The 14,541-nt window shown below is 37.7% G+C and overlaps 1 protein-coding gene across 1 annotated transcript in view; it reads right to left on the minus strand.

The window, feature by feature from the left end:
* Positions 1-8,065: 8,065 nt before the first annotated feature.
* LOC149192354 (uncharacterized) overlaps positions 8,066-14,541 on the minus strand; it is a 257,294-nt gene continuing 250,818 nt past the window's right edge. Inside the window, exon 9 of the mRNA XM_089404560.1 lies at positions 8,066-8,884. Coding sequence (XP_089260686.1) covers positions 8,571-8,884 — 314 coding nt within the window. The 3' untranslated portion in view covers positions 8,066-8,570. The remainder of the gene's footprint in view (positions 8,885-14,541) is intronic.

The following is a 14,541-nucleotide window of genomic DNA, read 5'->3' on the forward strand; positions in this document are numbered from 1 at the left end:
CTGATTTTGGTCAAAGAGCTAGAGCTCAAAGAAACTCCGAAAAGATTTGGTATAACCAAAAGCTAGACCAAACAGCCATTAAAAAAATGGAAAATAGAGACTGCGCTGTGAAGACAAGATGCTTATTGAATTCTCTATTCTATTTTCCGAAGTGAAGACAAGAATGATGTGTTTATCTCTACCTCTCAACTTAGGGAGGACATACCCATTCCACTTAAGGAATGTGCCCATTCCTATAAAAGGAATGTACCCAAACTCCCTCTTAATCAAGGATTTGACCAAGCTCCCTTTTGACCAGGGACTTGCTTCCAGCAGCTCTCTCAGTGGAGATCATGGGATAAACCACTGCTTGTAAAACTCCTTTCTTTGATGTCATGAATTTCTTTTGTCATAGAGATTACATCTTGTGGGACTTTTTCGTAGGGTATATACCATCCATCACTTTCATCCATGAGTCATGTCAGTCATGTCATCATTCTTTTCATTGGAAAATGATTCATTAGTCCATATTTGGCTTGCCTTCATGCCTTGATACCATTTTCATGTCATGTTTCTTTAAGGACCTTTCATCTTGTCACATGAGCATCGGTGGTAGAAGACTTCCATAGCTCTTCCCTTAGCAGCCCTGCATAAGCCCATCCAAATATTGTTCAAAAATAAGAGATGATCATTAAGTCAAAATTACCTTTGTGATGGTCTTTCATCATGACACCTTCCTGTTTGCATCAACATCCTGCATATATATTGACACATATCCAAAAAGATAAACTATGTCAAGGGTCTCTTTCTTTTTCAGACTTTATCAGGGTCTTCATATCTTTCCCATGGAGATATCATAGTCAAATCTTCTAGTCCTTGGATGTTGATTCTCTTCTCCATAGTTGCATTTTTCACGATCTCTTCCTTTCTTTATTCACAAAATTTTTTCCCAAGAACTTCCAAACATAGTTTCTTCGACTTTGTCAACCACCTCATATTTCATATGAGGACATATTATGTTGATTTCATCTAGTCAATGTGTGAACCATGCCTTCATGTATCCTTTCATAGGAGGAGATCCTTTCTTTTGATCATGCTCTTGAGTTAGAGCATTCATTCATGATATCTGCAACCATATGACATCACTGTTTTATCAAGTACAAGCATACATACCTCGTCTCTTTCTTTTGGTCATCTAAACTTCCTTCAACAGCTTGCCTGATTGAAAGAACTTCACTCCCTTGACCTGCATTACTTCTATCGATATCATACCATCATCCCATGAATCCTGTACAAGTTGGAATTCTTGATGAAACACTTGCTTCCTTTTAATCGGTGAATCTTTTAATGAAGACTCCAACAGAGGATCTTTAGTATCCTCATCCAACAAATGTTTCCTTTGACTGATGTATGATGAACTTTGTACTATATGACTTTTTCTTTTTCTCATAAATACTACTTATGTTTCTAATGAGGTTACCAAGAGCTATATCCTTCAATAGGTCACTGTGACAAGCTCTTGCTTTCAATGCTTCTATGATGCCATGGTGCATCCTATCATGCTCCTTAGTGACTAACGCTAGCCATATTTTACAACAGAAAAATTGAAATAACAGAAACTTGAAAAGAACTACATGAGGAGGACTATCTCAATCATAGTAGTGATCTTTTACTTCCTCTTTCTTGGATTTCTTTTTTTCATCTTCCTCCACTTCTTCAGTGAAATGAGCTTCTTCTCTTCCCTTTTTCTTATTGTCCTTCTTGAGCTTAGGACAATCTCTCTTGTAATGCCCATATTCTTGACATCCATAGCATTGAACTTTAGCCATATTCCACTTCTTTTTTGAAGACCAAATTTTCCAAATTTTCCTGTTTTTTGTCATTGTAGCATATGCTTGATTTTGCTCATTTGATCCTACATCAGTTTTTCCTTTAGCCTGGTTTCTTTAATCTTGCATAGTAACCAAAGATCCTTGAATGGAGTAGCTTCCTTTGTCCCATAAATGCTTGATGTAAAATTACCCCATTCCTCTTGTAGTGCATTTAGTACTATGGTAGTCATCTCTTTGTCAGACATTATTTCTCCTAGATCTTGAAGTTGGTTCCATATTTCAGATATCCTCATAAAATATGAGGCTATTCCTTCTTCATTTGATATCCTTAGCTTGTAGAGTTTTTGTCTTAACGTGATTACTTCACCTGCAGTCTTACGGAAAAAACTCTACCAATTTGTCATATATTTCTTTGGAAGTTTCAAGTTTAGATACATAGGAAATGAGGGGATCCTTGATGGATTCTATGAGAATCCTTTGATCCCTTACTTCCCCTTTTATATATCTTGCCAGTGTTTGAGCATCTTCTTTTGGAGGTTTGTGATTGAGCCCTTTACATGTTCCATGACCTCATTTTCTATGAGATTAAGATATGTGATTTTCTTCCATGCAAGAAAATTTGAAGCTCCAACCAACTTGTTGTTTTCCTTGCAAAAAGACATTTTGACAGGTTTAAATGTAGGCATAAATATACTAACTTGTGAAAATGCCTCTTCAACTTGCTGCATGATATAGATAATAGAAAACTTCTCCTTGATGAAGATAGTTTTCTTCAAGAGTGATCCTTGGCTCCACAGAGAGGGAGATCACCTTAGAACTTTTGATCATGACAATGTCCTTGTTAATAATGATGACAACGTCCTTGATCTTGTTCTCTTGGATGAGTAAACTTCAAGTTACTTAGATTTCTTCAACTTGAGTAGAGGTAGGGCCTTTGAGGTTCCTTTTCATTGATAATGACTTGAGCGAGGATCCCAAGCCTTCTTCAATCTATGGTTTTGACACTTCCTTGTAGATCTTAACTTCATAATAATTTTAGGATGATATTATCTTCTAGATCTGCGTTGATGTTCTCCTACAGTTTCGGTCCTTGAATGTTTTAGTGTCCCTTGATAAGCCGCCCTTCATTGATTTGTCACCTTAGATATGATACCATGTTGAGAAATCTAGGGCAAAAACAAAAGGGTGATTTCTCTAGTAATGATAACTTCTTGTGAATACTTTTTACTTCTTTAAATTAGGTTCTTCTTTGACTTAGATTATTATAGTGTTCTTCATCAAACTGTTACCAAACCATAAACAATAATGAGACAAGACACACAAGATGTAGGTGTTTAGCCAGGGCCAAAACCTCTCCAACTTGAGAGGAAAACCCAAACAAAATCTTCTTCTTATAGAATCTTCAAGAGGCGAATTCCAATACCATGACCCTTGACCTATTAACCTCAAAATCTTCTTCTTATAGAATCTTCAAGAGACAAATTCCAATACCATGACCCTTGACCTATTAACCTCTCCAAGACCAAGTCACAAGACCCTTCTCCACTGCTTCTTCTTCTTGACCAAGTCAACACTAGTCAAACTGATTTCTAGCACTGCAAATTTCGATTATTCTAAAATTTTTGGCCTTCCTCCACAATGTTGCAATTCTCGACTGCCTGAAACTTCTGCAAGTTCACACGTGTGGGCTGAATTATGGATTTTGATGGTGATTTCCTTCTTCAATTGACTCGAGGGATTCTCCTTGCGACCTCGACCAGGAAGAATGTTGGATTTGTGACTTGTTTGATAACGTCTTCAGGGACTAATATGATACTACTACAAAAACCCTAGTTTTTGTCACATGCGAGGAGAATAGCCCAACACAGTTCCAAAAATACCTCAGTTTTCGTTCCTCTCTTTGCTTGATGTTGAGTCCTTTCTTTAGTGTTTCTCGCACTTCCTTCTCTATTTCAGATCCTTGATTGAATTGTTCTTTAAGTGATGTCGATCCTATATATAGTGGTTTGTCCATGCAAGATAGGCCGACTTGATCCTGTGCCTAGGCCAACATGCTATTCTAGAATTGTCTTCATTTCTTTTGAAGGCTGACTTGAGGGAGTGCTTGTGACAAGGTCTTGGAGGGTGTGACTCAAATAAATTTTATTTTTACAATGTATAACATGCCCAAATGGGTCTTTAATACTTGACATTGACTCAATAGACTTTATGACTTGATGACAAATCTTAATAGCTCTCAATGGGAGCTTCATCTATAAAACTAAAATTCCTTGAGCATGAAACCCAGACTCGAGCATTACAAAATAATTTTATTTTTACATCAATTACATAAAATCATGATTACACATGTAATTATGAAGACCGAACCTAGTTACATATTTCAACAGTCTATAATATGAGGATAGGTTGGAAGTGTTGTCTAACTATAGTCCATGGAAGGAAAGGATCAAGTTGGTTATGATGGTGAACACGATCTGGGGCTTTGTCGAGAAAGAGATCAAGAAGTCGACTGATCCTAAGGAGCTGGAAATGCACGAAGAGATGGATACGAGGGCCATGTTGATCATCCCAGATGGTGTCAAAGATCCTTCAATACCACATATGTCTGGTAAGAACGCTCCCCATGAGATGTGGAAACCTCTTAAGGATTTGTTCCAAAATAAGAACGAGAACCAACAGTTAGTATTGCAGGATAAGTTGAAGGCCACTAAGATGACAAAGGGTGAAGGGGTGATTTCGTATCTCACAAGATTGTCTTAGGTTCAAGATGAGCATGTCGCCATCAAATTGACTATTACATATTTCAAGATGGTAAGGATTACTTTGAAGGGGTTTACTCCAGAATCGAAGTCGTTCATCAAAGGGATTGTTGCCAGAGAGAATCTAGAAGACTGGAATAGGATGTGGGATGACTTCATTAAGGAAGAGTTGCGAGACGAGGATCTTCATCTAAAGAAGAAGGCTTTTGATAATGACATGTCTCTTGCAACAAGGATGAAGGGCAGTCAAAAGGACTTGGGTAGGTTGAAGTGTTTCAACTGTCGCGAGTATGGTCATTATTCAACGAAGTGTCCGAAGAAGAAGCAGGGAAATGATGAGAAGAAGAAGGGGAAGAAGGTTGCAGGTGTCACCACTTCTATTAAGATAGATGACCTCTCTAGGAGATTGGAGAGTGAGGATTTTGCTTCGATCTCTCATTTCTCTACGGGTGCCATCGACGAGGTTGCATGGTACATGGGCAGTGGTGCATCGAAGCATATGATAGGTTCACAAGATGTGTTCAAGACTCTAGTTGAGTGGGACTTGAAGTTGCACATGGTGGTGGATGACATGAGTCAAAAGGAGATCAGATGATCTAGTGTTGTGCCATTCAAGATGGAGTCATGTCAGTTGATGAGAATTCAAGATGTATTGTATGTACTAGAGCTAATATATAACGTGTTGTCTATCTCAGTGATCGAGCAGAATGGGTTTGACATGATTTTCTAGGATGGGAAAGCAAAGCTTAGGCCTAAAGGCTCTAGCTCTAGTGGTGTGGTCATTGGAGTTAGGGAGAATGGTTTATATATGCTGACGAGCAAGCCTATAGATTATCAAAATGAGAAGTAAGAGAAGGTCCAGGTTTTAGAGGTTCAGAGGGAACCAATTTCTAGTGGAGGTTTGCAGATTCAGAGAGAGAATGTGCAACCCAAGAAGAGCGTGTGGGCAGTGGGGAACAAGGGTGCTTCTACGGTTAGCAAGAAGGAATCATGGAATGGCCCGAAAGCATTTAAGAAGAAGAAGTAGCAGGAGGCTTCCAATGGCAGCAATACTTCCGAGAAGAGCATAGTTCATGCTTCAGGGTATGCTAGAGTGGTGAGTGCCAAGAGTTGGGGTAGTATCGCCAATAGTGACAATGATGACAAGTTACTCCCTAGTGTTGGAAATACCTCCCTCGCTAAGAGGGAGTGTTGAGATTTGTAGCTTGGGAGGTACTCCAAATCCTAGGGTTCAAGATTATGGAGGATTTGGCACCACACAAGGGCTTGGTGAGCTAAGAACCCAGATGTGGGCTTTGCACCCCAAGTTTGTGGGTGTGAAACCAAGTAGACCTTTGATGATTTAACCCTTGGAGATGGAAGAGCATCCTTAGAGGAGCAAGGGGTGGCTTCAAGCACTAAGAGAGGAAGTCTAGAAGATGAGATATTAATTTATTAGTGTTTCATGTGGCCTTGCAACAAAGAAGTCAAGTCGGCTGGCTTAAGAGGAGGCCCCAAGGGCCAATCGTTGCACACCCTAGAGAAGCCTATAAATAGAGAGACACGGAGACCTCATTAGCATCATCCAAAGAGCAAAAAACCATTGGAGGCTATCTGAAATAGGTCGCAGATCACAAAGCTCAAGCGAAGAAGGAAAAGGAGATGTGTTTGGGTGATTTATGTCTTTGCAAGGGAGCCAAGTTTGATGGAAGCAAGGCCAAGTAAAAGAGACACAATTCTGAGCATGTTTTGGGCTTGAAATCTTCAAGGAGTAGGGGTCGATTTTTCTGTTTGATTACAGGTAGGGACGAAGTCCTGTAGTGGTTTGTTTGGAGGCCAAAAAGGTCCATTCTGAAGGCAAAAAAACAACAAAGCAAGCAGCTATGGGAAGGTCGAGTATGAAGGCAGATAAGGCATGTTGTTAGGGAAGTTTCCAACGAAGTTTTGGGGGAGAATTGAGGCAGGATGGAGGGCTGTTGCAATGTCCTAACCAGGCTGAAAATACCTCAGATCTGTGTATACTCAGAGCCAAGGACGTGGCAGAATCCAAAGGTATGTATTCTCCATAGATTTTTTGTTTGCTAGTGGATGACTTGTCTTAGTTTAGGACAGAAGTTCAAAGGCATATTGAAGGTCTGTTGGAGGGCAGCAATAAGGTGTCTTTGCAACCATAGATCAGAGGTTGAGGACATTGACAGTTGTAAGAAGGTTGACTTGGAGAGGCCTAGTCGTTGATCCCTTGAAGGAAGAAGTGGCAGCCTAAGTGGGCTAGTGAATCAGCCCTAAGTTGATGGTTGGAGAAGGACATTTGAAAGTCATAATGGGCAGCCCTTCATGCCCTAAGTTTTCCTCATTAATGCAGCATAGGAAGGCAATAGAGGAAAGAAGTCCCCATGAGCTGAGGAGCAGCAAGGAGTAGTCTAGGTTTTGTTCACAAACATAGTTGTGAACAACTCGCAAGAAGATGCTATGTGCTGATTCATTGATGGACTAATGATCAAATAGAGGGCACATTGGAGTTGTGTTCAGTGACCTAAAGGAGCAGGATCATTGATAGAGGCAGATGTACAGATTGGGAGCAGAAGGACCAGAAAATGTGTTCAGGGTACGACCAAGGGGAGCTGTGAAGTGTGCTACATCAATTGGTTGGTCAGTTGTACATTGTTCAAGGTAGATTGGCTGTCATAGTTGTTGACATCAAACGCTAGTTGTACATTCATGTGTCGATGATTGTATGAGGGCCATGATCCCTGGTATGGGAGTCGTAGACTGTTGTATTATAGATTGATAATATAACAAAGGTGGGTTATTGAAATATTGTAAAAAGTTGTCTATTTGTGCACACGTTGACTTGTTGTTGTATTTGTTCCATTGTGCAAAGTAGTTTGTTGTGGCATTTGAGTTGGTTACGTCAGAAATTTCTAAACTCTAACCTAGATTCTCTAGTGTTGTGGAAAAACAACACTTGGAACTTAGGAACCAACAATTTACCCCATTTAACATATGTGGATCAAACGAAAGTACTCTCAGGTTTCTGCAAGGTTTTCCTTGGAAAACAAAAAAGAACCATAACTTAGCATTCTATTTTAATAGAAACAAGTTCAGCAAATTTTTTTGTTATATTTAACAAAACAATAACTGAAAGTAGCGCTAAGTGAATACTAACCAGATAACCACTATTTGAGTTGACTCAATCGTTCTGGTATTGTTAAGTAGCTAATGGGGAAAAAAGGGATAATTTTAACCGCATACATGACATGGAGCCTAAAATTGAAAAGCACATTTTAACAAACCTCGACAGCTTTAAGCATTTATATTCAAAGTAAAGGTGCATGATCTACCATACTAGTTAAGAACATCAGAGCATATGGATGTGCATTTTCCCAGAGAGAGAAGTTCTAAATAAAGATCCATTTGAGGTATTATAGAATGACAATTGCTGTATAAATGGTGTCATGTACAATACCAAACTAGACAAGGTAATGACATTCAGAGCACCACGCATAGATGCACAGGTTCAAAATAAAGAATAATTGGCATCTTATATCAACCATGCAGATTTACAAAATAATTACAATAATCATTTCATACTTGAATTATGAAGAAAATTTGTAATCAGCCTGCATTGGCAGGAATGATATTTCGATCTATTAAAATGATTGCTCACACATAAGCTTAAACTATAGCATGCTTAGCTAGAAAGCAAACCCAATTATATTCATTTATCATCAAGTAATCATCTCCATACCTCAAGAAAGGAAGAAACAAATATATGCACTAGTTGACCAAAATCTTGTAATAAAAGGTGAAGCAGAAAAACATCCACTTTACATCCTTTTTAATATTCAACTGAATAGTAACTTTGAAATTTTTATAATTTTCTCCAGCTATGGACCAAATTTGATCTTGCTGAAAAGTGCCTGTTTCAACATCAACTGAGAAGTAACTTTGATATTTTCATAATTTTCTCCAGCTAGGTACCAAACTTGATCTGCTGGAAACACATGTTTCAACATCAAAGTTATTGTGGAGGTGGTTGTCTTGGATGCCCATAATTTGGGTTTTGGGTAGGGTTGGGATTATTGCCATAGTTTGACTGTGCATGTAGTGGATTCTGAGTCAGATTAACAATATTTTGGAAATGAGAAGGGTGGTTGGAAAGCGCAGAAAAATTTGAGGACCCACCAAGTGGTATGTTTGCACCACTAGAAAGATTTGACTGCCCACCGAATTGTGGGTTGGAATAGGTGGGGAAATTTGATGGCCCACCATGCTGTTGGGGCAGAACCATATTTGTGGAACTTTGAGAAACTCCAGATGCTCCCACATTATATCCTGCAACAACCATTTTTGAAGCAACCACCATGGTTGGTCATATTTTGATCTAGATTAAATGAAAAACCATCTACTATGTTAATAACTAACTAATACTCACAAGCACTTAAATAAGAAAATTCCTTGCCTAGCTCATGGAGGGAAGACATCATATCCAAGCACTCAGTTCATACACTAAGCGGCAATAACAAAGCCAAAAGTAGATAACAAGTATATATTTGCCAGTTCAGAAGATTTTATTTAATTTAATCATCCAAATTGATTTTACAAAATGCTTCCATTAATGACCTTGGATTAAAAAATCTACCAATTTAGTATCTATATTGCTAAACTTATACCATTCTCAATTTTCAAAATCTTTAGTATTTTCTGAAATCTTCATTTGATTTCTTGGGGACCTATTATTTGCTTTCTCGAGTTTAGCTGATGAAACATATTGACAGTTGGAATCTGGTAGTTTAGGTTTTGATTCAGTTCAGATCTTTAAATTATTTAAGCATTTCGTCCATATATAATTCCAAAAAAGACTAGACCCTAAAATAGATTCATTGTAATTCCTTCATGAGTTTTGCATGAATTGCATTTCCTTGACCCTTTCAATTCTAACACTTTCTTCTTTCTTCTAGAAGTACTTTGTCATAAGCCACTATCCATACAATTTTATTTAGGCCCCGGTCCCTTTTTCCACATTATTGAATGGTATTACTTGAAGGCTTCGAACATTAAATAGACTTCGTATTAATTGAAGGTTTCAAACTCTGTATGTTCCCAATTCTAAACCAAGATAGTTTCTGGCATTTTACTCATAGTTGATGTTTGAAACATGCAAGGGTTTTCAGTATACGTTGAAATACTTTTATCAGATCACATGTAGTAGTTCCTCTGGCCAGTCATTTCATGGGCTTCTTTCATTTCCCATCAGATGTGAAATCTTTAATATTTTGAGATTTCTTTTTAAGCCATTGGTCAGTCCTAGGGATATTTTTCTTGTACTTCGAACAGGCCCTCCCATTTGCTGAAACATTCACTAAGCCCAAATTCAATATTTGCTTGTTCGATTACTGTTATGATGTTTTAATGAATGAATTTATTGATCCTATTCATGTTTCATATAGTAGAACCTTTTCAATAGCTTCAATATCTCTGTTCAAGATTCATCTAGGAGACTCCTTAATCTTCAGAGCTCGTTGTGTCCTTCACACCTAATGAAATAATCAATGTCACTAGGCCATTTATTCCTAGGCCTACTTAATCTTTAGGTTAAAACTTTGGATTCATTAACATAAAAATAATTCTAAACATGCTTCTTAAATTTTTTTAGGTCACAATGATACTAGAACTAGCTGTATATACTATATATAAAAAGAGTGCATTAAAACCATGGATTTCATGAGAATTGATCTTCCTATGAGGGATAGCTGTTTATTGCCTCAATTAAGGACTGTTTCCCGAATTTCTCTTGTATGCAATCCCCGCTTCAACTAGTCATACTTAGTTGAAGAACCTTATTGCCCCTTTTACTCATTCTTATAATTGTTTTTTCTATATCTTTGTATATCTTACAATGGGTTTGAAAACAATTGTAAGTCAATAGAACTTTGGATATGGAATTAAAAAACTCCTCTTTGATACTCTCGTCACTCCAAAGAGTTGTGGAGAAAGATAGAATAGATTCAAAAGAAATTTATAACAACCTTAAGATTAAAGGAAATACTCCCTATCCTATCCTCCTGATTAAAGCAAGCCCTTTCCCCATTGAAAGCATGGTTATGACTAGGTATCTTATGTATAAGAAGTTAAAAAACATGGAAGCTAGGAGGTTTCCTAAAATTGCTTCTAAATCGAGCCAAAACTCCTACCTTTGGCTCAAGTGGGAATGGCATAAGGATGCCCAATCTTAGCTAGACCACAAGAGGATAAAGGAGGAGATCATTTTGCAAAATAATGATAATATTAAAAATATTATTACATCAAAATTTAAGGAGAAATTGTGGGGTGATAAAGAGTTAGAGGGAAAAAGGAAACTAAGATATTATAAGGAGGTGATCAACCCCCAAACTCGAAAATAAGGTACCCCCCTTTTCAACTAAGCTTTACTCCATTTAACATTATAAGATCAATTATGCATCCATTTAATTACCTTGAAGGGGGTATGCACTTTCTGATTTGAGTCAAGGCTGGCCGAAGGATTACTCACTGAGCCGAAGGATCAATCACTGAGCCGAAGGCTCAATCACTTGGCCGTGTCTCAACTTATGTTAAGAAGAAAATAAACATTTGCTAAAATAAGAACAAATTCTCATGAGCTTCATAGTGAAACTGGTAGTTGGTCAATTCCCAAAACACCATGGGATGAAAGAGTTTGTCACCTTTGCGACACTAAGAGGGTTGAAGATGAAAAACACATTCTCTTAGTTTGTCCATCTTTTAATCACATTTTATCTAATTTTCAAAATATTTTTCACATTACCAACATTCTTGACCTTTTAAGTCAGTGAAACTATGGTGATCTAGGAATGTTTCTCTTAACACTCTTGATCTCCTAGTGCTAAGAGAACAAGCACAATTTTCTGCTATCGATAACTACTTTTAATGATATTTTTGCACTTTCCAAAGTATCATTAAGCAATCACACTTCAGAAAACCCATCTATAAATGCAATAGAAAAATAGAATTGTAGAGATCACAATAGCATAATAGACACCACAAATTTTTTACCTGGGAAACCCAACCTTGGGACAAAATCCAACAACCTTTTCTAGGAGAAATTTATATTCAATTCAACAAGTGATACAATCTGATTTTTCAGTCAAACTTGGTCAATCTGACCACACAAACTGGCTAGGTCAAACCTGGTCCAAACTACCTAGAATATTAGTCAAACTTTTGCCCAAGAATCTTGGTCAACTCTGCCCAAACTTCGATCAAACACAGCCCAAAATTCTAGGTCAAATATGCCTTAAAAAGTCCGAGTCAACTGTGGTCAAATCTGCCTCAAAAGGTTCAGTCAAAGTGCCTCAAACAACCTGTTGTACCTTTGTAGATAATTCTAGGTAAATGAATTATGCCAAAGCATCTATAATGTTTTGTTTGTTTTGAGTTTTTGGATGACCAATGCTCTAAACTGTTTAAACGGGTGCAGATTTTTAATTACTTATGATGTATTAGAAGGGTTGACTCTTTACCTCTAGCAGAATTTAGCTTTTGAAGAGATATGTAAGGTTGAACTTAAGAAAATATATGATTGATTAAATGATCAAACAGATTATTTAACTTAGTCATATACAGATGATCCCTGTAAAATGCTTTTACAGCCAACAAAATATATTTAATACTTAAGGGAAAGGGACAATTTATAGATGTGGAGAAGTTAATTGAAACAAAAAGTCTAATTAACTAATTTGTGTAATTGATAATATTGTCGTAGGGCCTTTCAAATAGATTTAAATTCAATGTTATCATACCCAGAATTCCCATTAATTTCAAACATATGCACATTTAAACAAAATGAGAAAATAACAACATAGAAGTACTCACAGGGACACGAGTTGGTTTGAGATGAATCCAGAATCCTTCTATTACTTTCAGCAAATAATTCAGATGATTACAAGTTTTCTCTGTTGAAATTTCTAAGTCTGACACGTTAGAAATCCCTACTGCATTATCTGGTTAAATTTCTCCTACTTGTTCATTCCATTAACAAGTTATTTATAAATATAAATATTGAAATAAACACAAATGCAGCGTTAAGTCATATACAGATCAGCCACTGAAATACTAAGACAAACACACAAGGGACACCATTATTTATGGACAATTGTCCTTGGAAAAACCCATCGCAGGAAAACCGGTGCAGCGGTTCTGAGGCATTTATTATTATGCAGATTCTTGAGTACAACTAGGGTGCTAGAAATGGCTCACCCAACAGAGATTGTTACACGACAGTAATACCTCTTCTCGGAGACAAATATTCATCCTCTCAGCTCTAGTCTGCCCCACAAAAATCCTTCTAACGCTTCCTCTTCGCCTTGCGTCAACCCTGCTAGCTTCAGCTGAGCTCCTGAAGCCTCTGCATCAGCTCTCTGGCCCTCTGCATCACCCACGCGGGCCCCTCAGCCTCTGCGCAATCCCCAACTGCCTCTGCATAGCTCTAGCTGCCTCTACGTTTGCCTCTTTAGTCTCTGCGCTGACCCTCTGGCACAATCCCTACCTCTCTGATATTTACTCACTACCCCTCGTTGCAACAGACCACTAGCTTAAATTTTCTCAGCAAGCCCCACTCCAAAAAATCAAACTGACTGATCAGTTTGGTGTATCTCCAACTAACCTTCAAGCCTCCTCTTATACTTTTCCTGTTGAGTCTTCAACGGCCGAGATTAAGTCTCTAATCAATGACTAAGATTAGATTTGGCTTGATCTATGTTATCTAGAATATTCTCACCCAGTTTTATATTAATACCCATTAATATTTTAATTTTCCTAAGTTTAAACTTATGAACCCAATTATAAATATTAATTATTTTAATATCTCTCCAACCGAGTGGAATTTCCCCAAACCATTTCTAGGTTTTGGATCTTATGTGCCTTAGTCTCTCCCACAATTTTCATGGCTAGAGCACATCCGATGCTACCACAAATCAACACTCCCTTGTTGATCTAAAGATGATTTGAGGTTGTCATTGATGTCAACCCAAGCAGCACCAAGGATGACCCTGAACCTCCATGGCACATTGGGCATCATCATTCATCGTTTCTCATCTCATAAGAATTATAGGAGTACTCTACTCAAAAATATCTTTCTATCGGTATATAGCTCTCCTCGTAATTCCTCACGGTTTGTAAGTTATTCAAGATTGAAGTTTGTAACCCCAATTAGTGGGCTAAAACCCCATGGGGTTGTGGCAGGGCATTTATCATTGATTTTGGTCATTGAATAGTCAATAATTAATAAAAAAATTTAAGCTCCTAAAATTCCTCCAACATTCTCTATAGAAGCCCCTCTCAACTCTATAAAAAGAAATCTCATATATCCTCCAAAAGTAGTGATCATGGAATTTTCGCTATAACTTTATTTCTACGAAGTATTAGATTCTGAAATTAAAACCCATTTGAGCCGAAATCCTGATGAATGTCGTGACCGAATTTCAGATCTTGGTTCACTATATTCTCGTAGATATGATCTATGGAAGTTAGAGTTTTTGCAGGCTCCCGAATTTCATCCCAAAGAAGTGACCTTGGGAAAATCGTCATAACTCTCTCTTTGAAAAGCGGATTGGAATTCTATAAAAAGTGGCGGATAGTGCACGGACTGTAGTTTTCTATGGATCAATTTTAGAGCCGAAGGAGGAAACAGTGACACGTGGCACGTTGTACAAGTTTTCTCTGCTGAACTAGTCCATAATTAGGTCATTGTGAGAGATTGGACATAACTTTGCCTTGAAGAATCTAAATCGGGTCAGACTTGTGGCATTGGAAAGAAGACTCAGAGAGCTACTACAAGACCGAAGATCACATATTGGGGATCTGATATCACAGAGATACATCAGATTCAATATCATGCTCCTAGAAGGCAAGAAAAAACCTAGATCAAGTGTTATCAAGGGGTGCAAAGGACCAGACTTTCTAGGGCAGCAAAAAGCAAGGTGCAGCAAAATGAT

The sequence above is a fragment of the Pinus tabuliformis genome, chromosome 2_2, assembly GCF_031772625.1.
Source record: "Pinus tabuliformis cultivar Carrire ecotype Pingquan chromosome 2_2, CPIR1, whole genome shotgun sequence".
Lineage (NCBI taxonomy): Eukaryota > Viridiplantae > Streptophyta > Pinopsida > Pinales > Pinaceae > Pinus > Pinus tabuliformis.